Raw genomic sequence first — 25,907 nt, 5'->3', positions numbered from 1 at the left:
ATAAAAATCTACAAAAAGAAATAAGTTAACCGTGGCGAAAATATTTTAACATAATTAACAATGGAAAGTCTGCATTTGCTATTGACATTGTTTGCTCGTTTGTGGACTGCTGTATATTACTGGCAAATACAAATATGTCGTGATGAATTAGTGAAGCCCAAACCTGATGTAAATTCATCCCTTGTTTTCTGTTGCACTGTAGAGGGTGTTTCATTGTTCCAGCTGATTCTTTGAATGCTGTTGAGAAAAAACAGTAGGCTATGTGTAGCATTTTTGTTTGTTGTCAAACTATTTGATGTCTTATTTCAGGTCTATGTGCTACCAGTCCTGATTTGTGTTCTCTTTCATTCTCATAGTCTTTGAAGTGTTATGATCAGTGTACCTCTCCAGACTTGTCTATGTTGTGTAAACCATAACTACAACTGATCTTGAAAACAACTGCTTTTTTTTAAGTGGTGGATGTGGAGATTTCAGGCGATTAGATATCTGTTGATTAGGTGTAAAGTGACCTTTATGTTTTGTCAAAGCAACCTTGCTATTGTATGAATGGAAGAATTACTGCTCTTCAAAAGTCTTGATTATCCGGTTTATCTGATGTAGGATTTTTTTGAATAATGTTCTATTATAGCCATTTTTTGGTAGGAATGAACTCAGACATTTTAACTCTTGGTTCCTTTTTTCTTTGTTAAAGGAAATTCTGCAAGCCTCTATTGCACAGAGAGTGGATGATGCCTATTTTTTGCATCAAGTTGTGATGGGATATGCAGTATAGGTGACATCCTGTGTTTGTTGGCTTCCTATAGACTGAGAAATTGAGAAAAGCCTTTCAGTATCAAGGAAAACAACCTAAAATTTAGCAAAGATATGTTGATGATATTTTCATCATCTGGCCTGGTTCTATTACCCAATTAAAAGACTCTCACCAACAAATTAAAATTCACTGTTAAATTAGATACAAACAGGCCTTTACCATTTTTGGATACACTTCTTGAGGTATCTGAACAAAACACACTCAATTTCCCAACAAACATAGGATGTTACACGTAACATCCCATCACCACAAGAGCAGCAATTCTTCCATACATACAATCAATCTCATACAAAATAGCAAGGTTGATTTGTCATCAAAATATAAAGGTAATTTTCTAAGCAATCAACAAGATATCTAATCATCTGAAACAAATTAGAACTGGTAACACATACAACTGAAATAAAACAAATAGCATGGCAACAAACAAAAATGATAAACAGAGATTACTGTTTTTTTTTCTCAAGAGTGTTCAAAGAATCGATGAAACACCTTCTACAGTGCAACAAAAAAAACAAGGGATGAATTTACATAAGGTTTGGTCTTCACTAATTGATCATGACATGTTTGTATTTGCAAATAGCATGCAGCAGCCCACATATGAGCAAGCAACGTCAATAGCAAATGTATGCTTTCCTTGCATTTCAAACTTCATATTAAGGTTATCATTTGGAGTATAATATATATACTTTGGTTAAGTATGGTTGTCAACTTATTTCATGTTTATAGTTTATCTAATTTATTTCATAATTATCCAGATGATGTGAAATAAAAGAATTTCAAGAAACTAGCTGAGAAAACAATAAAAATAGTTTCTTATTCTATGTGATAATTTATTTTTGGGAGTAATACTGAAAATCATATACCTAGCATGTCAATCTTTCCACAGAAGTCTAAGTAACGATATCAGAATGACATTTAGCCCACAACTTCTGTTACAAGATCTTCTAGACCACAAGCAATAATTTCTGTCTGAGTAATGCTGTTTTAATTTATCTATAAGTAAAACAGTATTATTCAGGATAAAAGGAGTAACATTGATGTAAGTTTTATTTTTTTTTCTTCTTTACACCATATGTTAGGAGAGTAGTGGTAACAGTTGACCGAATTGGTGTTACTTTAGATTACTATGCATATTGTAATAAACATTGCCTCTCTGTATATATACTCCAGAAGATGACCTTAATATGTAGGTTGAAATGCCTGATAATTATTTTGACTTATATTAAATGCATGTGGTCATTCTTAATAAGGTAGTTGTCTCCATAATTTTAGTATAATGAATGTTGATCACATATAACTATGAAAGAAATGATTAATATCTAACTTTATTAAAAAAGGATAAAATATTCATTATACATTACAAAGGAAAACAATGTTTGTGCATTAAAATTTTAGAGTGCATATGCCAAGAATGGTAATCAAGGGGTTCACACAGTTAAAAACTTTCTGCCATGAGTTGCTTTTCATAAGCTCTCGATCACTTTCCAGCTTTTAAAGTTTCAAAAGGTATAAAGCTACTCAATATAAAATAATACTGTAGTCACACCCATATCTGCAGGTCTGCTTTCTGCAGTCAACCCCAGACCAAAAATATTAAATGGGAAATTCCAGAAATAAATAATTAATAATTACATAGGCAAAGTGCATACTAGTGATTGTATTCAAGAATACAATCCTTGAGGATTGTAGTCTCGAATGACAGGCAAAAGTAGAGAGAGATATGTGGGTAAATACAGAATGGGGAACTGGACAATGAGACTTATTTGGTCCCACAGAAAGTTCTAGTAAGGTAAAAGTGGAGGAATTTTTTTGAGGCTTTACAGAAAGCGACTAACACAATGAAAAAGGAAAAGTTGGTCCTTGTTGGAGATCTAAATAGCAGAGTAGGAAACGATTGTCAGACATACAAAAATATTTTGGGAAAATTTGGAGAAAAGAGCAAAGCTAATAATAATAACAATGGCAAATACCTGTTGGATATCTGCTCAGGACATGGACTGGTTATTACTAAAACAATGTTCCAACATAAAAATGTGCACAAATTCACATGGAGAGAGAGGCAAGGAATAAGAAAAGTTTAACCGACTATGTTATTGTTGATTGTGATATTTCTCACCGGTGCAAGACACTAGAGTATACAGAGTATTTGAAATTGGAACTGTACATTCATTCAGAATGTAACAAAAGGTATTGTTACATTCTGAATGAAGCACTTCATTAAAGAAACAATTCATTCAGGATTTAACAAGTCAGAAAAATCAGCTGAGAGAAAAAACTTGTACTCGAGCAGAAGAAATAAAGTACTAACTGTAAATAGAAATAGAATTACCTCCTTTTAGTATAATTGTAATACCATGTAAAGAACTTCGTGTATAAATTAGTGTTATATGAAATGCATCATGTATACAACGAATGGGTAAATTAGATGTAAACATTAGTCCAAAGGTCATGGGCGGGGAGGCATTGGCAATCTCGGAAAACGACGCACATTCATTTCCTGGAAGACGCTGGTAGTGATACCGCGATATGTCGAAGTTCCCGCAGACGGGAAAAAGATCACGGAAAGTAAGAGGGCGCTATCGCGGCTAGTCACGGGGTGCTAAAAAAGGGGGAAGTGAAGGGAGAATAAAAAGGGTTTGCACTTCTTTCTCAAGGCTTTTTTCACCTATTTTGCTAGATGATGATTCGACTTCTCTCGTGGACCGGTAGTTCCTGATGGTGTTTCTTGGTGATAGTTCGATATCGGAAGGTGTGCCTTTCCCTTTGTTGTCTGTTTTGCTGGATGATGATTCGACTTCTCTCGTGGACCGGTGGTTATTGATGGTGTTTCTTGGCAATAGTTCGATATTGGAAGGAGCGCCTTTCCCCTTTGTTGTCTGAATTTCTGCCGGTACTAAAGCGTGAGATGTCGGCACATGCTGCCTTCGCTGAAAGTTCCAACAGAATACTATCATGGACGTATATTATGAACTGGCAGCTAGAAACGAGGATGGCCCGAAACAGATCGAGTATAGACGAGGGAAAAAACGCCAGGTGTAGAGCATAGTTTAATCTGATGACCATAGTAACCCACCACGTGGACGCAGGCTTATGGAAGTATCGAAAGGTAATTCAAACAAAGAAGGACAGTTCAGACGGACCTGGAGATCCTGCCCCAAGAAATGGTGAGGTACAGATTTTGTTGTATAATTACCCAGTCAGTAAAAGGGAAAGATCACTGTAGTGTAATAATCGAGTATGGACAGTATTTAAGAACTTTAAGTGATTATTTAGCAGTGGCTAATGTCCATAAGACAAATTGTCTGGAATGATCATAGATGATTGTAAGTAGTTTAATATGCAAGACTAACATAGTAGGTAGAATATTGATTAGAAGTGTATAATGTGTATATTATGTGTGTTTAATCTCTAACTTAAAAGAAGGATTTATTGTTCATGCATTAGAGTATTAATCAGTTTGATTTAGCATGTCATTGAACTAATTGAAAGTGAGATTGGTCTAAGTGTATATTATGTCTTTAGATTCCAATAAATATGTTTTTTCTTCTATACCTGAGTTTTGCCTGTGATATGAACCAAAACTACCACTCATTAATCTGAACCATAGCGAGGAGGAATTGAAACAAAGGTATAACATGTTGTTATAGAGGTTACGACTGCAAACCAGAATTTACTTAGCCACAGTAGAGCATTTAATTTATGAGTTTAAGCACTAAATTTATTCACCTATGTGCACTAAAGGTCTGGAAAAGTTTCCCTGAATAAGAGTCCCCTCTATTCTAAGATATTGGCTGGCGCAGCTTTAAAAAATAAATTTGTCAATATCTGAAGAGGAGATGGCCCCAGAAAGAAATTAGAGGATTCATTTCTTTTAGCAAGGAATGACCTTTATCAGTCAGGGTAAGCACGTGAGTAAAATTAGGAATCGACTAGAGATAAAGAATTTACTTTCCTTATAGAATGAATACGTAAGAAGTGATTCAGATATTAGAGTCAGAGAAATTTTGTAAGTCTTGTAGTTATTGTAGAGAGGAAAATTCATAAAGGAAGTAAAAATATTTAAGGAAGAGGAAATACATAACAATATACCACCTTATTATTAAATTACTCTGGATTTAGAGAAAGATGTCGGAAGTATATTTTCCACTTGGTTAGACTATAATAAATTTAGTTTAATCCTTTATCAAAGCGTGCACAAACAAAGTTTGTGCCTGAAGTATCTTCAGGACTGAGGCAACTCGTAGTAAAGGTGGACCAAGCTCTCATCACTCCTTTTCTCAGTATCTTCCATAATGCAAAGCACAGTCCTGAAGATACTTCAGACACAAACTTTGTTTGCTTACACTTGGATAAAAGATTAAATTAAATTTATCATAGTCTAACCAAGTGGAAAATATACTTCCGACATCTTTTTCTAAATCCAGAGTAATTTAATAATAAGGTGGTAAACCTTTTGACAACTCGTATAGGTAAATATGACCTCTCCGTTGCTTCTGCCTTAGTATCACTACTTCTGGGTCTGGCTCCCACCGACGGGACCTCAATAAAGGTCAAAACCGGTCTGGATAGTGGCCCTTCCCTTAATGCATAGCATTAAACATGTCTGCAAGGAGATGTGCTTTGCATTATGGGAGATTATGAGACAAGGAGTGATGAGAGCTTGGTCCACCTTTACTATGAGTTGCTTCAGTCCTGAAGATACTTCAGGCACAAACTTTGTTTGCTTACACTTGGATCAAGGATTAAACTAAATTTATTATTGATGTATAAGAGATGGTTTGATGTTAAATCTGATGTCAGACAAGGATGTACATTATCACCTCTGATTTTCATAGGGATCACATTATGAAGGAAAGCAGTATTAAACCTGATATGAAAACTGGAAATGTTGATCTCAGCATTTTACTTTATGCAGATGATGTTATCCTTATAAATAAATCCACTACAAGTCTGCAAGATTCCCTGACTAAATTGAATAACTGTTGTAATAAATTTGGTATAAAAATCAGCAATAACAAGACATATACAATGAAAATAAGCAGAAACATTGAAAACAGCAACTGCATCATGATTGGGGAACCTATGGAACAAGTAAAACATTTCAGTTACTTAGGCACAATTTTTAGTGAAGATGGTACATTAAATATGGAAATAGACAACAGAATTAATAAATCTAGTATGGTAGGAAGTCAACTGAATAAATTTATATGGAATAAGAGAGAAATTAATCAAAACACTAAATTAGCAGTATACAAGACAGTGTTCAAACCAATTTTTACTTATGGATCTGAGAGCTGGGTTAGAAATAAAACACTTGAGAAAGTGTTTTATTTCTAACCCAGGGGTGTGCCATTTGTTCACACCCCTAATTTCTAACCCTGGGTTAGAAATTAGGGGTGTGAACAAATGGCATCAATGGCAATATCATATTAAAAATAAGGATATTAGGAAAGAACTTGACATTGTTAGCACAGCTAATCCCAGGCGATACAGTCACTTAAACAGAATGGGAGAGGAACGATTAGCAAAACAAGTATTCTCTGCCAGGTTGAGAGAAAAAATACCCAGAGGAAGACCAAGATATAGGTGGACTGATAAGGTAAAAAGTGCCTTAGAAGACAGAAACATACGATCTGATATTGTTGGAGTCTTGACAGATAACAGATTGATTTGGAGGAAAATTGTTGATAGGAAGTTAGTAATGATGTAAGTTTTTTATGTAGTACTATCATAATATCCTGTACACGACTTGAGGGTACATGTCAGGAATTCGATGATGATGGAATGGCACTTGCATTAGGAAAAAATTATTTAGTATTTGTAGAATTTTCAGCTAAGTTTCCTAGTCAATGTTAATACAGTTGAAAACAGAAACACAATAAAAAGAACACTTAAACTGAAAGCATGTGACAATATATATGCTATCAATAGTAGGGGGATAAATCCATCTAAAAATATTAGAATTCAAAGAAATAAATTTAAATAATTTCAAGAAACACAAGAATGACGTTTGAATGTGAACTTCATAACTGTCTTTATATAATCTTTTAAGAAGAAAACTTGTGTAGGACCTCAGTTTCACTCCAATGGAGCTAAGCAGACTTTTGAAGTAACATCTTAATGTTCCTCTAGATAAATCAGAAATGAATGACCTTGTCTACCCACAACACAAAGGTTAAATGAATAAGGGATCCTGTAAACTCCAGGATAAGAGAGAGAGAAGGATATTTTTCTTTCAGAGAGGCTAAGAAGGAATTAAGCTTTCAAACTGGATGGAAAGAAACTTCTTCTTGAGGAGGATTAGGATGATGGACATAATTATTAATTATTTTTGTTTTATAACTATTAGAGAAGAAAGTAGTTCTGATAAATGACAGTTTTTTTTTTTTTTCTGTGATTCCCACTCATAAAAGGTTGTAAGCATATAGTACTTTAGTACTGTGATTAGGATAGGGATTTTTTTTCCTATCAATTTTATGTGTGTGTGTGTGTGTGTGTGTGTGTGTGTGAACTGTTTCAAGTCACTTCAGGCCTCTAATAAGTGGAACAGGTGGTCTCACACTGGGTAATGAAATTCATCTCCCACCTAAAGAAACCACAAACATCCATATCCACGGCAGGATTCAAATCTGCAGCCTGCTGGTTGGAGAGCAGATATGCTAACTACTCAGCCAACCAGCTGGCAAAAAATAATTTAAAAGAGAAAGCTTATGAGGGTGGTCTGAAAAGTTTTCAGCCTAACAATGAAAAAATGAGTTTATAATTTCAAAATTATTTTTATTTTTCTACATAATCTCACTTAAGACTAATACATTTATTCCAGCGATACTCCAGCGCCATTATCCCATCCCTGTAGTGGTTCTCAGTAAGATCTGCAAAATATCCCTCTACAGCCTCTACACTACCTGTTGATTCGAAGAAAAATGCTGACCAGCGAGGAAGAGTTTTAGTTTTGGGAAGAAATAGAGGTCAGAGGTTGCAAAATCTGGGGAATAGGGTGGATGGTCCAACAATTCATAGTGCAGATCTCTTAATTTTCCCATTTCCAAAACACCTTTGTGGGCAGATGCATTGTCCAGATGAAAGATGATTTTTTTTCTTCTGCAAACCGGGTCTTTTCTCATGAATTTTTCATCTAGTTTGCTTAAAAGATCGGAATAACATTCCTCGGTTATTGTTTTACCCTTTTAAAGATAATTAATAAACTAAATGCCTTTAGCATCCCAAAACACCGATGCCATGACCTTTCCTGCTGATGGAACTGACTTTGTCTTCTTTGGTGCCGAACAACCGGCTTCTGTCCACTGTTTTGACTGCTGTTTGGATTCTGGTGTATAATGGTAATCAAAGTCTCATCCATAGTAATAAATTGATGCACAAAATCAGTTTTATTCTTGTTAAAACGCTCCAAGCACTGTTCAGAGATTTTCATGCGAGTACGATTTTGATCTACTGTGAGGAAGTACAGCACCCATCTTGCACAAAGCTTTTTCATTTGCAATTCTTCATGCAAAATATATCCTACATGTTCTTTTGAAATGCCTATAGACTCTGTAATTTCATGCTCTTTGACTTGCCGGTAATCCAATACCATATTATGCACTTGATCAATGATTTCTGCTGTTATTACACTTTTTGGATGTCCTTCACGTGGATGATCTTCAAGGCTGGTACGGCCACGGTTAAACTCAGCAGCCCATTTCTTAATTGTCGAAAACAAAGGAGAAGAGTGCCCATAAACTTTTATGAACTTCTTTTGGAGTTAAACCTTCTTTTACAAAGAATTTTATAATTGCACGATACTCAATTTTATCCATTTCAAGGGATACAGATAACTTTTGCTTCAGACAGCTGTATAAAACAAACTACTTGATAGAATGATTTGCAATTTCACATGGATGCTTATGACAGATGTATTAATTTAGAAAAAAAAATCTTGTCGATAGTGTTGCTATCTATGGTCGAGGCCAAGAACTTTCACACCACCCTGGTATGTGCATAGCAAACTAAAGATTTAATTAAACCATATTTCTAACAAGGGTGATAATGAGAAACAGTATTAATTTATTTACCAGTATGAGTTGGTTTCTGCCATTAGGCTGATGCAGAATAAGAACATCCATAAAGGGGTAGGGGAGAATTGTTACCTTATACATCAAGTGTAAATTTAATTCTTGGGTTTACTGAATCAATTTGCATGAGAAATTCATGAACTATAGACAGAAGGGAAGGCTGTAAGGAAGAGTGCCATACAGGAAAAACACCAATCAACACATCTGTAACAAATCCATGATTCAGTAGAAAAAAACAATGAGAACATGTTGTTCGAAATGTCCCATAAGATAATTTGCTAGAGTATGGGAAACAGGCGATCCCATTGCAATTCCTTTTATCTGCCTATACAGTTTGTTTTGACAAAAGTAACCTGCATTTGTGAAAAATAGACATCCCTCGACTTACGTCCGGGTTCCATTCCACCAAGCAGGACGTAAGTCGATACATTAAATCAACAGAGTTATAGGGGTTAGGAACATAATTGTAATAAGAATACTGTCATTTTACCTTTTAAACCTTATAAAACTATACTGTGCGTTACTGCCACTATAAAACACTGAGAATAATCACCAAAATTTTCCTCAACCATCACATATCTTCATTACCTTTCCTATATGAAGGACCAGGTGGCTGTGGTTCTTCTGGTGTATCCTTTTTTTTGATGAAAATGTCCAATGCACTTTGCTTATTCCCCTTCTTTTTTTCATCATAAATTTGTTTAAAGCAAGCAAACGCATCAAGTACTTTCATTTCTACTAAGTAGTGTTCAACATTGAGGTCCATGTCTTCAGCCATTTTCAGAACATCACCAACTGCAGAGAACATTTCTACAAGACCCTTCACTATAAATTGTTTAACAACCTGTTCTCATTTCTTGTTCTTCCTCTTCTGCACCATGTTGTTCCTCCAGTTCAACTAATTCTTCGTTGATCAACTCTTCAGCGACACTTTTTCTGAGCTGAACTATGTCGTCATCATTCACTTCGAGATTCAGATTGCTTGCGAGGTCCACTATTTCTTCACTCGATTTACAAAGGTCCTCAATTTTTTCAAAACTTCCAAAATCGTGCAAACCTTTATAATGTCTTTTTTCATATGCCACTCATGCATTGAGAGGTCACTTCGTCCCAAGCAACAGCAATATTTTTAATAGCATGAAAAATATTAAATGCTTTCTAGAATTGCATGAAATGGCTTGTGAAAAAGTCCACCACAGATGATAAGCCTTAAGCATCGCAAGAACTCCCTGATTCATCGGTTGGATCAATGAAGTAGTGTTTGAAGGGAGAAACATGACCTTGAACTTGGTGAAGATCAGAGATTTAAGAAGGATGACCTGGAGCATTATGTAGAATTAAAATTTTAAATTCTACATTTTCTTTCGGAGTGCTCAAGGGTCAAAGCTATAAAACTGAGAGGAGACCTCCACATAGCCTTTAAAGGAGTGCGGAGAACTGATCAGGGCTTCTGACATAATGTCCAATCCTCACCTTCTCGTGGTGCACCCTGTTAGGTATCTATCTGGATACTGAACGAACGAGGATGGCCTGCCAAATTGGGATTTAGCTGACCAAATTGTATTATTATTGGCTTAAACCAAAATAAAAAAATGACAGTACAACATGACAGAATTTCATGCTGACTGAGGAGTTGCCCGGTTAAACAAGATCCCCATTGTTTCGCCAGGGAACCACAGCTAACAGCGAAAAGTCAGCTACTGGAACAAATCCTAAAACACACCCACAACTCAACATCACCAGAGTTCAAGATAAGTACTATCAACATAAGAAGCCTGAATGGCAAAGAAATGGAGCTAGCTGAAGGATTGGATAAGTACCAGATCAACATAATAGAGGTGACTGAAACAAAAAAGACAAAAACTGGTGAGATCTTTCTGAGCAATAAATACAGGCAATGACAATCAAGGAAAAGAAGGAGTAGCCATAGTATTCAACACTAAACACAAGGCAAATCTTCTTGAATGGCAAGCAGTCTCAAGCAGAGTGATGTGGGCAAATATGAGAATGAGGAACTGGACAATGAGATACATTTGTGCCTATGGTCCAAAAGAAGGTTCTACTAAGGTAAAAGTGGAGGGAATTTTTTGAAGCTTTAGAGAAAGCAACTGACAATGAAAAAGGAAAAGTTGGACCTTCTTGGGTATCTAAATAGCAGAGTAGGAAATAACTGTCAGACATACAAAAATATTTTGAGAAAATTTGGAGAAAAGAGCAAAGCCAATAATAAATGGTAAATACCAGTTGGATTTCTGCTCAGGTATGGACTGGTTATTACTAACACAATGTTCCAACATAAAAATGCGCACAAATTCACATGGAGAGAAGAGGCAAGGAATAAGAAAAGTCTCATTGACTATGTTATTGTTGATAGTGATGTTTTCTCCCTGGTGCAAGACACCAGAGTGTACAGAGGATTTGAAATTGGAAGTGATCACAATTTAGTTGAGCAGAATAAAATTGAATTTCATATTGAAAACAAGAACATGTATGAAAGTTTTAAAGGAAATAAAAGTTGAATAGCTCTCATATGTGAACTGTAGACTAAAATACACAAACATTATTCAAGAAAAAATGAAAGGGTTTGAGAACAGGAACCAAACCTTGGAGATTCAGTGGCAACCCCTGAAGAAAATACTGATTGATTGAGCCAGAGAGGCATGTGGTGAGGTTGTGTGTAAAGATAGAAAAATCATAACTCCATGACAGACACAGGAAGTTAAAGAGGCAGTGAAAGAAAAGAAGAAAGCATATCAAAAGTTCATGGCAAATAAGTCAGCTTGTGCTCTTAGAGAATATAGAGACAAATGATAAGAAAGCTAAACACTGTGAAAAACTAGCTAAACAAAATTCATGGGAAGACTTTCGTAAGAACATAGAAAATATATATCAAGAAGGTGGCAAGATATTCTGGAGGTTGTTGAAGAAGCTCAGAAATGAAGGAAAGAGGCTGCAAAAGGAATCAGAGATGATAAAGGTGACATGAAAATGGGAGAAAAAGATATCCTTGAAGTATAGAGTAATTACTTCGAAAAATTGCTAAAGAAACAAGCAGTAATAACAGCACAGTGGTAAAAAAACACTGACTAGGCATGCAGTCAGGAATACATATCCAAACTTCAAGTAGAAAAAGCCATCAAAAGCTTGAAATGTGGAAAGGCAGCAGGAGTAGATGATATTTGTCCAGAAATGCTCAAGTATGGAGGTATAAAAGTCTTACAGTGGCTGCACTGCATAGTTCAGAAGGCCTGGACAGAGTGACGAATTCCAGATGATTGGAGCAGAGCTCTCATAGTACCCATATATATATAAAAAGGAAATAAAACTGAATGTGAGAATTACAGAGGTATTTCTCTACTGAGTGTTCCTGGTAAGATATAGGCAAGTATACTTGAGAAACAGTTGAGAAGGATTGTGGAAGAGAAGCTTGGTGAAGAACAAGCTGGATCCAGGCCAAATAGAGGCTGTCAGGATCAGATTTTCACTTTACGACAGATAGCTGAGAAATCATAGGAATATAACAAAGATCTGTATTTAAGTTTTGTAGATCTGGAAAAGGCATATGACAAGGTGCCAATAGAGAAGCTATTCAAAACGCTACAGTTATAAAGTGTCAATGGGTCATTATATCAAGTAACACTTAGTCTTTATTTGAGTTGTAAGTCAGAAGTTAGAATTGAAGTACAGTAAGATGATTTAATGTTAAATCTGGTGTCACAGAAGGATATACATTATCCCCTCTGTTATTCATTATCTATATGGATCACATTATGAAGGAAAGTGGTATTAAACTTGATATCAAAATTGGAGATGTTAACATCAGCTCTTTGCTTTATGCGGATGATGTTATACTTCTAAATATATCTGCTACAAGTCTGCAAGATTCCCTGACTAAAGTGAATAACTGTTGTAATAGATATGGTATGAAGGTCAGCATTAAAAAGACAAAGACAATGAAAATAGGCAGAAACATGAAATGACAGAAAATATCAACTGCATTGTGAATGGAAAACCTATAGAACAAGTAAAATATTTCAGCTACTTAGGTACAATTTTTAGTGAAGATGGTACATTAAATATGGAAATAGACAACAAAATCAACAAAGCTGGTATGGTAGGAAGTCAACTGAATATATTTATATGGAATAAGAGAAAAATTAGTCAAAACACTAAATTAGCTGTATACAAGACAGTGTTCAAGCCAATTTTGACTTATGTATCTGAGAGCTGGATCAGAAGAAAAACACTTGTCCAAAGACTAAAGACCACAGATATGAGAGTTTTGAGAAAGACTAGTGGCATGAAAGGCAATATCATATTAAAAACGAGGATATTAGGAAAGAATTTGACATTGTAAGCATCCAAGAATGCGTTAGCAGAGTTAATCTCAGGTGGTATGGTCACCTGAGATTAGCTCTTAAACAGAATAGGAGAGGAAAGATTAGCAAAACAAGTATTCTCTGCCAGGTTGGCAGGAAAAAGACCCAGAGGAAGACCAAGATATAGGTGGATTGATACAGTAAAAAGTGCCTTAGAATATAGAAATATAAGATGTGATAATGTTGAAGTCTTGACAGGCAACAGACTGAATTTGAAGAAAATTGTAGATAGGAAGTTAGTAATAGAAAAGGGAAGAGAATTTCAAAAAGAAACACATGTGGCCTTTATTGATTATGAAAAAGCCTTTGACAAAATTAGTAGACAAAAATTGTTTAAAATATTAACCGATTTAAGCATACCAAACCAACTTTTACAATCTATTCAAGAAATATATACAGGAAATAAAATAGCAGTTAAATTAGAACACACCTCAGAATGGAAAGATATATCAAGAGGAGTAAGACAAGGATGTACCCTCTCACCTCTGCTTTTCAATATATATATATAAATGAAATATTAACAATCTGGAAACAGCATAACCCATTTGATATACAAATGACCTCGCAAATGAAGATAGATACACTACTATTTGCAGATGATCAAATAGTATTAGCTACATCAGAAGATGACTTACAAAGATCATTAAAATCATTAAATGATATCTCAAAGCAATATAATATGACAATATCCAAAGAAAAAAAAAATAATGGCATTCAAAGGAGAACACCCAACAAGAAGTAAAATAGTGATAGATAATAAAATACTAGAACAAGTAAACACTTTCAGATACTTGGGATGTGATCTATCATACGAAGAAGAAAAAGACAGACACTAAGATATCAAACTTTGTCAAAGTAAATGGCATAATAAATAATATATTTAAGCCATCCCTGGTACAAAAACACTAGAATCAGACTATATAATGTCTTGTCAAAACCAACTCTACTATACAGAAGCGAAACATGGACCATGAAAAGGAAAGATGAAAAACGAATTCATACAGCAGAAATGAAGTTCCTCAGAAAAACAGCTGGATATACCAAGTGGGACCACAAAACAAATGAAGAAATCTTACAATCCCTGAAAATAAAACCAATTAATTACTACATAAGACAGTATAAACAAAAATGGCTAGAACATTTAAATTGAATGGACAACAGCAGACTACCAAAAATATTATACAGATACAAAATAAGTGGAAAAAGAAGAATCGGAAGACCAAGAAAGAGATGGCATGAGACCGAAACAGGCCACATGGCCTAAATTTCCATGTTAGGAGGAAGAAGAAGAAGAAGACTATCATATTCTGTACACCCCTTGAGGGTATATATATCAGGAATTTGATGATGACGACAACATTTTCTTTCACACAATAGCTTTCCATTTCACTTGCATAACAGATGATTAAGGCATCTGCAAATAATTTTTAAGTCATCCACGATTTTTTATTGCTCCGATAATGAACTTGAAGGGTATGCTTCCTGATGTTTTTCAAGGCTCATTGATAACACAGTCCAACACAATTTTTGCTAACTTTTATATGAGACTTGTTTTTTACTAATTTGGGTGCGCTGATTTCAAATATCAAACCCATTTTTCTCTATCACGTCAGGTTTTTCCTCTATGGCATTTTCTTTTTGCTAATTTGTATGTTTTTGATATTTTTAAGGAGGCAGTACTATTTAGAGGATCAAAAAAATCGATTTTTTAATATTATTTTCTGAAAGTATGTACTTTTAAAAATCTGTTCCTAACTTTTCATCAAGAAATTCGAAAAATTCCCGAAGATATAGCCTATTATTCAAAGCGGTGAGCAGATCAGAATCAGAGCTCTCGCTTGTTAGTATAAGAATAAATGCATAAGAACATGCAACGGCACGTACTGGTGCTTTGAATGCGAGAGAGGCCGATAATTAGATACATAACTACTTAACAATATTCATTAAAAATTACAAGAATATTTATAAAAAAATAACAATTTTACTTACACACGAGTTTCAGGGAATAAAATTTTGTTTGTAGCAATTTCTGCTGTGTGTTCTTTTTTGGCAATCCCTTTGAATACTCCAACAGTAGTCGGCCATCATGTGAGAATCCCATCTTCCTTGGTACTGATCTTCCATAGTTTTTAAGTCTTGATGAAATCTTTCGCCTTGTTCATCGTTTACAGCACCTAAATTCTCGGGAAATCTATCAAAATGACTAGGAAATCTATCAAGATGTATAGGAAATGAAGCTTTATGCTCATGTTGCAACCTAGGCGCTGGAAATTTTCAAGCATTGTTTCCACTAGATCTTTGTAATTGCACGCTTTTTTGTTTCAAAGAAAATTATTCGCAACCATCGTAAATGAAGTCAAGGCCTCTTTCTCAATTTCGTTCATAGAGTTGATGAAATTTGGATCTCTCATTAAAGTTCTAATTTGCGGTCCATCAAATACACCAGCTTTAATTTTTTCATAACTAAGTCATGGAAATTTTTCACATATGTATTGGAAACAGTCACCTTGTAAATCTAAAGCTTTAACATACTGCTTCATAAGACCTAGTTTGATGTGTAGAGGTGGAAAAATGATTTTTTCTCTGTCAATTAAAGGTTGATTTATAACATTCTGTTCTCCAACATTTAAGGATATTCTAAGAGGCCAATGTTTCTGACTCCAGTGTTGGTTGCTAGCTCGACTATCCCAGAAGCATAGAAAACATGGAAACTTAGTATATCCTCTTTGAAAGCCAAGTAAAAAGTTCACCATTTTAAGATACACACAGATGATCCAGTTATGGTCTGTATATTTTAATAACTTCAGAACCTTTTTAATTTCCTCATATGTTTCCTTTAAGTGGACTGAATAGCCAATAGGAATTGAGCCATATATATTCCCATTGTGTAGTAAGACACACTTGAGACTTCTGCTTGAACTGTCGATAAATAAACGCCATTCATTTGGATGATATTGTACAACACTCATTTCAGTTAGTAAACCTGACACATTGTTACAGTAAACAAACCCACACTCGTGTTTAAAATATTGTACAAGATTACTTTCCCTGCTACGATAAAAAGTTATCTTCATATCTTGCTCCAGTAAGTTTTTTTCATTTAATCTTGAAGCTAACAATTTTGATGATTCCTTTGATAGGCCCAAATCTCTTACTAAGTCATTCAATTCTGCTCGAGTAAAACATTGCGGTCCAGAACTAGAAATTAAATTTTCATTGTCTAAATCAACATCTGGGTCTTGCTCCTCAAGAACATCTAGCATATCCCGATCATGCTCGTTCTCAAGTAAAGGAAGTCCTTTATAAATTGGCACGAGCAACTGGCCGAATTGCTGAGTCGAGATTTGGATACACAATTTTTTTCTTATTCTTTTTATTATAACCAGAAGTCTGAACTAAACAAAAATAGCAATCATCTACGTGATTTTTCGTTTCATGCCAAAAGCTAATTTTTGGCGTTTTCCCTTGCTCCACTGTCGTAAATTTTCTACACGACTTACACACTTTATTTGGAGCCCATGACTTGTCCTGATCTGTAATTTTTACGTCAAAGTATGCAAAGTACACTTTCTTAACGAAATCAGTGATATTTGTCCTTTGACTGGGAACAGTAAAGCTGCCACAAATGTAGCAGAAGGAATCTACACTATTGACACAATTTCGAGTAGTACACATGATGTATTTTTTTCACTGCCGACTAACAAGCAATTAACAAGACAAAAAAAACCAGAGACTTTATTGAAACGTTATAAGCGCTCATCATACTTTCACGATCGATTAACGATTGACTGATTTCGATCGTTCTTTGTCCGCTATGATGCATATAGCATTCATTTGTTTTAGGCAGTTGTCGTCGCCTACTTTTCATCACCTAAATGTATTAGGTCGGTTATCGGCCTCTCTCTCTCTCGCATTCAAAGCGCCAGTAAGTGCTGTTGCAGGTTCTTACACATTTATTCGTTTACTAACAAGCGAGAGTGGTGAGCGCTCTGATTCTGATCTGTGCACCGCTTTGAATAATAGGCTATATCTTCGGGAATTTTTCGAATGTCTTGATAAAAAGTTAGGAACAGATTTTTAAAAGTACATACTTTTAGAAAATAATATTAAAAAATCGATTTTTCTGATCCTCTAAATAGTACTGCCTCCTAAAAACTATCAAAAACTTACAAATTAGCAAAAAGAAAATGCCATAGAGGAAAAACCTGACGTGATAGAGAAAAATGGGTTTGATATTTGAAATCAGCACACCCAAATTAGTAAAAAACAAGTGTCAGATCATAATCAGCAGAAAAAAAATTTTTTTTTGTTGGCCAGTGTAATCAGTGCCATATCACAAATAGTTTCAGTTTATATCCAGCCACATTACTTCCTAACAGAATCGTGATACGATCTTTAAGAGGTTTGAAACCAGACATAGAGTTTAGCTTTTTTGTGGATGAATTCCTGGTTGGGCATTCCCCCCCCCCCCCCCCCCCGATATAATACATCTATATTAAATATTTGCTGTGGCAAATAATTTTCCTCCATAATAATTTTATGCAATTTCTCCAGGCAGCTTTCTCATCGTCACTTGCAGATTCACCATGCATTTTCACATTATGCAGCACAAAACGCTGCTTAAATCTCATGAACCAACCGGAAGAAGCATTGAATTCATAGTCGTAATTGGGTCATGCTTTCTCCTTCACCATGTTGTAGAAACTTAGTGCCTTAGCAGTTATGGTCTCGAAGTGCTAAGGGGTATGCACTTTTGGTTCAAGTCCTTTATCCAAGTAGCTTTGCCATATCACCGATAGGACCTTTTCATTGCTTCGTCACTATCGTCGATTTAATGGAAACAGATCCTTTCACAGCTCAATGATTTTATCCTTATTTTTCAAAATGGTCATCACTGTAGAATGAGACCATTGGAAGTGATGTGCGATCACACTGATTGGCTTACCAGCTTCATATTGTTTTACAACTTGCAACTTCATTTCAAGATCATTTGCTCGTCTCTTTTTCTATGATTCTTCACTAGGTTTTTTTTTGATTGGCCATGTAGGGAGCCATGTTATACAAAATATTGTGAAATATTTAACGATAAATACACAAATAACCTATTGAAGATATGTGCAGACTGCCGAGGGAGGTTGCTGCTGAATGCGTTGTTACCACTGAGCACGATGCATTGTTGCTAAACAGAAACCTTTTTACTTTACGCTCGCTTGCGTCTTGTTCGTAAGTATAGTTGAAATTGTTATTTAGTACCTTATGGGATCACGGATATATCTTCGAATGGACGTAAGTCGAGGGATGACTGTAATTTTACATTATTGGGAGAAAAACATTACATAGTAATTCTACTGTACAACCACAGATGCGAGACCCCTTGACACATCTGTGCATGACAGAAGAAGGCGAATCCATTCTGATAATAGGGTTCTCAATGTGTTTTGTGAGATGAGTTTATTATTATAGGTCTGAAAACTAGCTTTTCTTTAATGAAAAATCTAGTTTTTAAATTGGTAACTATTTTGCATGTAGAACACTTAGAAAATTTTACTTATAAAGCTCATGATTTCAAGTGTTGATGAAATTCGTACATTGCCTTATTCCTTTCTCCCCTTCAACATGAACCGACTCTTCTTGGCATTGTGCCAGCCCAGGTTCTTGCATCTGTGGTCAGACAGTATTCTATCATCAGACAGTAGGATGTTTGTGAAGAGTTAAACTGGTTTTCTTCCATCTAATCTGTGTAAATGGGTGCCAAAAGCATGGTCTTCCAGTCTTGATTTATCATAATGATGATGGCAGAGAGTATTTCTTGTCTGAGGTAGGCGATGTTACAATCCCACTGCTCTTTGTATTCTCCAAGATGTGACAGAGGATAGAGTTTGTTCTTAGGTGAGTAGATCAAGGCTGCTAATGTGAAGTATGGTTTGAACATGGTGTGGTTATATTTCTTTAGTACTTCAGCTATACCCCAGATATACTGAATAGGAATAGTTGTGTTTTGCTATTGTGTGTTTGGAGAGGAGTGCAGGGAAGACATTAGCATTTTGAGGATTCTATACTTGAGCCTGATAATGTGATTGTTTATCTAGGTATCTTGCAGTGTGTGTTGTCTTTCTACTGGTGTACACTTTTTTTCTGGAGAGTTCCTGTTTAGCAAGCTGAAAAAAACTCTGCAGAGATAGGGACAAATGTTGCCCTGTCTCTGCAACTACACTAAGATGGGAGGGCTTTATGATGGAAGTGTGCAGGCTAGCCAAATCTTGAAATTTTAATATTTATAGATTTGGTTCTATAGTCATGTTGCAAATGGTTGGATAATATCAGCTATAAGCTTAAAATGCAAAGTAAACACAAATATAATAAACTTTTACCTGTCTTTGGCTATTTACTTCTTGTACAAGTCTTATTCCATCAAATTCAGATGGGCCCTTGTGGCTACTGGATACTTTAACTTTTAAAACAGAACGAGCATCTGCTGATGCTTCTTCTTCACTAGTATCAAGATCTTCATTGTGTCGTGAATGATTATATACTAAAAAATGAAAATAAGATCAAGTTTATGATAGTTATGAGCTGAAATGAAATGAAAACATCTTAATTCATAAATCAATGTAAATTTCACATAAAATATTAAATTCAGTACACCTCTCTTTTTTGGGGCAAGGAAGTATTTAGATGAAAATCTGTTTCCCAAAAACTCATAAAACAAAAATAAGCTTTCCATTCATTTAAAGAACATAAATGGCTTTAGCTTCTTAAATGCCAACCATGCATTCATATTGATGTTGGCTGTTTCTAATAAAAGATTTCCCTCATATTCTGGCATCAAACCTGTTTTACTGACCTTTCTTTTCCTATTCTGTTTAAGTAACTATATTATCTGAGATTAATTCTGCTCACCTACTTCTAAATACTTATAACATCAAATTGTTTTTTTATTAAGATTCTGCTACTGATGTCATCTGTTCACACCCGCTAATTTTTCAGCAACTCTCACATTTGAAATGTCTAGTCTCTTTGATTAACTGTCAAATTTTGTTTAATTTCTCTCTTATTTTACACTTTTTTTAATGTATCATCTATTGCCATATTTAAATTTGCCATCTTCACTAAAATATTACTAAACAGTTGATATGTTTTAACTTGTTCTATAGGTTTCCCACTCAGCATACAGCTGATATTTCATATTTCTGCCCATTTTCATAATATTTTGTTTTATTGTTGATATTGTTTAATGCTGATTTTCATGAAAATTTGTTAGAGAATGTATTTATGAGTACATTATATACATAAAGAAAGCAATTCTGCTATCAAGTGCAATGCCATTTTCTTTCATAGTGATCCACATGGAAGATGAATGACAGTGGCAATTGTGTGCATCCTTGTTTACATCAGTTTTACTACCAACAATCATCCTGTACCACCTTTAATTCCAACAGCAAAATAGAGTATGCATTAATTGATATAATGTATAATTTACACGGTATAATTAGTGTTTTGAACATCTGAAACTTAGCACATTGTCATATGCCTTTTCCATTATATCTTTTCTCAACTATTTATCTTAAAGTGAAAATCTGAACTTTATCTTTATTTCTGGAAATTTCTTTTTCAAAAACCTTTCTTAGCCTCTTCTCAAGTACACTTGCATAAATATTTCCTGGAACACTCAGTAGCAAAATTCTTCTATAGTACTACAAGAGCTCTACTCTTCATCCAATTTGTTTCTTCTGACTAGTTCTTGTGAATCATGCAGTGCAGCTACTGTAAAACTTTTATATAAAGCTCTGTATTTGCATATTTCTGGTTAATATTATTTACTCTACTTACATTATTACTAATCTCCTGAAAACAATTTTCCTCCAAAAATATTTATCATGTTATCAGCATTCCAAAATTGTCAGATCTCATATTTCTTGTCTTCTAGGGCACTCCTTATTGTATAAATCCAGCTGGATCTTGATGCTCATCTGAATCTTTTCCTGCCATATTGACATCAAACATCTGTTTTGCTAACCTTTCCTCTTTCCCATTCTGTTTAAGTGATGATACCATCTTATGTTAGGTTAGCTCATACGATCTTGAATGCTAACAATGTCAGTTCGTTTTTAATATCTTCAGTTTTAAAATGTTTCTTCACTAATAAATTTTCTCAGAACTCACATCTGTGGTCTTTGATCAACTATTTTATTTCTATCCCAACTCTCAGACCCATTTTTAAACTGCTTGGAACACTTTGTTGTTATACTGCAAGTGTTCTGGCTGATATCTTATTCCACATAAATTTATTCAATTGGCTCTCTTTGCTTATTCTACTGTATTTCTATATTTAATTCGCTGTGTTCACTAAAAATTATACCTAAATAGCTGAAATATTTAACTTGTTCTATACGTCCACTATTAAGAATGCAGCTGAAGTTTGTCAGGTTCCTACCTATTTTCATGGTAGGAACCTTTGTTTTTGCTAATTTTTATGTCAAACATTAAGAATCCAATTAAAATTCCCCACATTTATCCTCACTCAATCCTAATTTCCTCTGTTTCAGTCACAGATTGACTGCGTTATATACTTGAAATAACCCATTCACAAGTTAGTTATGTGACTTAGTCTCAGTTCAGTGTATCTTGATGCAACATGCACTTAAAATTAATATCATGAAAGCCATTGTAGGAATTTTATTGATGCATTGCTATTTCTCTCAATTACTGATTTTGTACTTAAGGAAATTACACAGTGATCTACCATTTATCCAACCTTCAAATTAACCGACCGTTGCATTTCAGTAGACTTCTCTGCAGATCACCATGTAATAGTACTTCAATTATCCAAACTTATCATTCTGATAATTGAAGGGTCAGATAAATGGTAGATTACTGTATTTACACAGTGAACTTTCCTTCAACTAGTTCATTAACCAAATAGAACTGAGTACTTCTAAAGACAGAGCTGATTAATATTTTTCATCAGACTATGCCAGTCACCTTATATGAAATTTGGCTGACAATGTATTAAAGGTGAAAGTAACTCATTGTTACATGTAATAAGGTAACTCATTCATGAGCATAAGGAAAATAAGCGAATATTACATACTGAGCAACAGCAAGGTAGCTTATTAATAAAATTATGTTTTCACTAATGAATTCCTTCTCTCCAAATGGAAGATAGTCAAAGACGCATACTACTTATTCAGTGAATAGCAGCCCACATTCATATAGCAAGATGCATGTTAGTTTTGTTACTAGCATTAATCCATATTACTCTGAAGCAGATATCAATCTTTTGCTTAGCATTCTCAGTGCAATAAGCAGCATTCTAACATGTGGCACTACAACCAAGCACATCTGACCAAGTCTTTACTTTTTTAATGTATCAACCCTGCACAGGAAAGGTTGCAAAACCTACAAAACATCTATGCTGTGTTTGGGCAGATGGTCAAAAAGAAAGAAGAAATTGAAGGTAATTTCTTGTCCTAAACACCTGATCAGAAGCTGCTTGGGTGTTCATGGGATTGAGAAAGTGCATGAATGGTGGCAGCCAGTTCAGCAGAACAGCATTCATTCATGAAAATTCCTGTAAAAAAAATGAGTCTGTGAGAGAAGAACTGCAATAAACTTGACTGCCACTGAGTGGCAGGAAGCATTTTTTCCCCGTGGTTTTCAGTGCATCACCCCATATGCAAGAACAATATTCTAGGATAGGGTAGGACAGATTTCAGATTTATACAGGTGGGAAGTAGCCTTGAGAAAAGGACTTACAAGGACTTTTTTTTTTTTTTTTTTGCAAGTGGAGGAAATTATGGATGTGATGTGCTTATGTTCAGAAGAGGTTGAGTATAAGCCAGTCTAAGAAGAGATTCAATCTAGTATGGGAATCTCAGCATTCCTGAAGTTAAGTGGAGGCAAAGGGTGATCTTTCTAGCATGAAACAAGATATGACTGTGTTTTGGTAACATTGAAATTAACAAAGTTGTCCTCACCTTACTGAAACATGGTTAGGAAATTGTTTAAGGCACTAATAATAGAAGATCTCTTAGCTAAAATATTATATAAGCACTGCACGGACTAGAAAATGAAAATAAAGAATGGAGAATAGTGTTATCAGCAAACAAAACTATGGACAGGATTGGTATATGACAACAGGTCATTTAAGAATACAAGAGCATGGGCAAAAATACAGCATTGATGGGGAAATCTGAAGAAATGAAGCCACCCACCATGACCAGAGGCAGTAAAGTAGAAGTCCAACTAAGGATGGAGAGCAGACTATGAGAGAGAGTAATTTTAGCAGGTATATGTTGCCAGACTTGATCAAATGCCTTAGAAATGTCTAGAGTAGCCACAGTGGTTTCATTAAACTTTCTTGCAACTTGTGTCTAAGATGAGTAATGTTGGTAAGATCTAATGTGGATGCAGAGTGGCAGAATTCATACTGGTGGTCACTGATTAATTGGTAAGCAACTTGGTAGTGAAGGAGTTGATGTGTGTTGATGACTTTCTCATTATTTTTGATACAAATGATGTGAGTACAGTGAAACAATACTTGAAAAGGTGGCTTTTATTCCTCAGAGATTGCTTGAATACAGGCTTGTTTATCATGCCAAATTAGTATGAAAGATGTTAAGTAAATACAAGATGGATAATAATTCAGGACACATTTTAAATGCAACTGGAAGATATCGGGACCAGAAAACTTACTGGTATTTAAGATACTCAGAATTATTTGCATCCTTCTGATAAAACACTAGAGGAGGTATACAGTGAGCAGTTCTTGGTAAAGTGGGTGGGTATTTTATCTTGATCATCAATGCAGGAGTTGAAAAAGAAATTCATATTCCTCTTTATTGTGCAAAAGAGGAAGACCAATTTTAAAAAAAAAATTCACATCTAGCTTATAATAAATTTAGTTTAATCCTTTATCCAGGTGTGAGCAAACAAAGTTTGCGCCTGAAAGTATTTTCAGGACTGGGGTAAGGTAGTACAACACCGGGAAACTCGTTGCAAAGGTGGTGCAAGCTAACATCACTCCTATCTCAGTATCTCCCATAATGCAAAACACATCTTGCAGATATGTCTAATGTTATGCATTAAGGGAAGGGCACTACCCAGACTAGTTTTGACCTTTATTGAGGTCTCTTCAGTGGGAGCCAGGCCCAAGTGGAGATACCAGGCAGAAGTAATAGCAAGGTCATCTCTACCTATAGGAGTTGCCAAACGGTGTGCCACCTTTTTAATAAATTACTCTGGATTTAGAGAAAGATGTTGAAAGTTTATTTTTCACTTGGTTAGACTATAATAAATTTAGTTTAATCTTTATCCAAGTGTGAGCAAACAAAGTTTGCACCTGAAAGTATCTTCAGGACTGGGGTAAGGTTGTACCACCTTACCCCAAGTGAAAAATAAACTTTCAACACATCTAGCTTACCAAACCACATGAATGTGGTCTGGCTCAACATGAAATTGTTGAGTCAAACTACACTACAATATCAAACTTTTGCATAACAGTACTTTTAAATTTGAACATTTCCTCAAAGAAAGTGCTGAGGCCTTCCTCCATTTAAATCATAATGACTTCCTTTTTATTCCAAAAATGTTTGGGAAATTGTTATCTTCAAGACTGTATAAAATAATTTTTTTAAACACACACAGACATTTCAAAATAGTTTTATTGTAGCTTAGAAGGATTCTATTTAATGCATGCATTTCTGTTTTTTTTTGTATACAAATTTCTATTACTGTTCTTCAACTCACACTGGTGTTTTAGTGGCATATATGTTTTGTATGAATATGGAAGTCCCACAGGTATCTTTATACAAGACACACAGGGAACTTCCTTTTTGTTTTTGCATAAATTTCAATCAATGATCTTCATTCCTTGGCATGTCTTCAAGAAACACAAGATTTCATTCCCAGTTTTATTTTAATAATTCTGGTCTGCTTGATATATCACTTAAGTCTTTAATCTGATCAGCTCTTAGTTTTCTGTCTTCTTGGCTGGCCTACTATTCCTATAAATACCAGTTCAAACTTTTTTTGATATTTATATAAATCTTCAAATATTAAGTTTAAAATGACTCTCTATTTCTTGATATGCTTCTGTATATGAATACTACATCCTCTGTCCAAAAACAAAACTGAACTTTTCGAAAATAGAACTAGTGGTGCCACCTGCTGTATCTTTTTGTTGTTGAAAGCAGCAACATTCATTAGTGTTGTGTCAACTGTTTATGACATTTGTTTCATTAGAAGCCGAGTTATAATGCCAAGAGTGACAGTGTTTTGATGAATGGTCTGAAAATGAGTTTCAAACAGAGAGCTGCGATTGACTTTTGTGTTAAACTTGGTAAAAGTTTTATACTGAAATGCATCAAATGCTTCAAAAAGCATACGGTGATGAATGCTTATCCAGTACTCAAGTTTATGAGTGGTTTAAGCAATTTCAAAGTGGTCGTGAGACGCTTGAGGACGACAAGAAGTCGAGCCATCCAAAAACTGGACTGAGCGAAGTTAACATCCAAAAACTGCATGATTTCATCAAAGAAAACCCGAAATCGTTCATGCGATTGATTGAGGATAAATTGGGGATTCCAAAATCAGCTGTGCACAACATTTTGACCGAGAGTTTGGGCCTTCGTAAATTGAATTCAC

The 25,907-nt window shown here is 34.9% G+C and overlaps 1 protein-coding gene across 1 annotated transcript in view; it reads right to left on the bottom strand.

Annotated features, from left to right (window-relative positions):
* Positions 1–25,907, bottom strand: part of LOC150095074 (WD repeat-containing protein 44) — a 362,406-nt gene that overhangs the window by 178,003 nt on the left and 158,496 nt on the right. The window contains exon 10 of the mRNA XM_090411421.1: positions 19,634–19,794. Coding sequence (XP_090267547.1) covers positions 19,634–19,794 — 161 coding nt within the window. The remainder of the gene's footprint in view (positions 1–19,633; positions 19,795–25,907) is intronic.

The sequence above is a fragment of the Typopeltis vanoorti genome, chromosome 21 (genome assembly GCF_054136105.1).
Source record: "Typopeltis vanoorti isolate ZY-2024b chromosome 21, IOZ_Tvanoo_1.0, whole genome shotgun sequence".
Lineage (NCBI taxonomy): Eukaryota > Metazoa > Arthropoda > Arachnida > Uropygi > Thelyphonidae > Typopeltis > Typopeltis vanoorti.
This window is presented reverse-complemented; position numbering and strand designations above follow the sequence as displayed.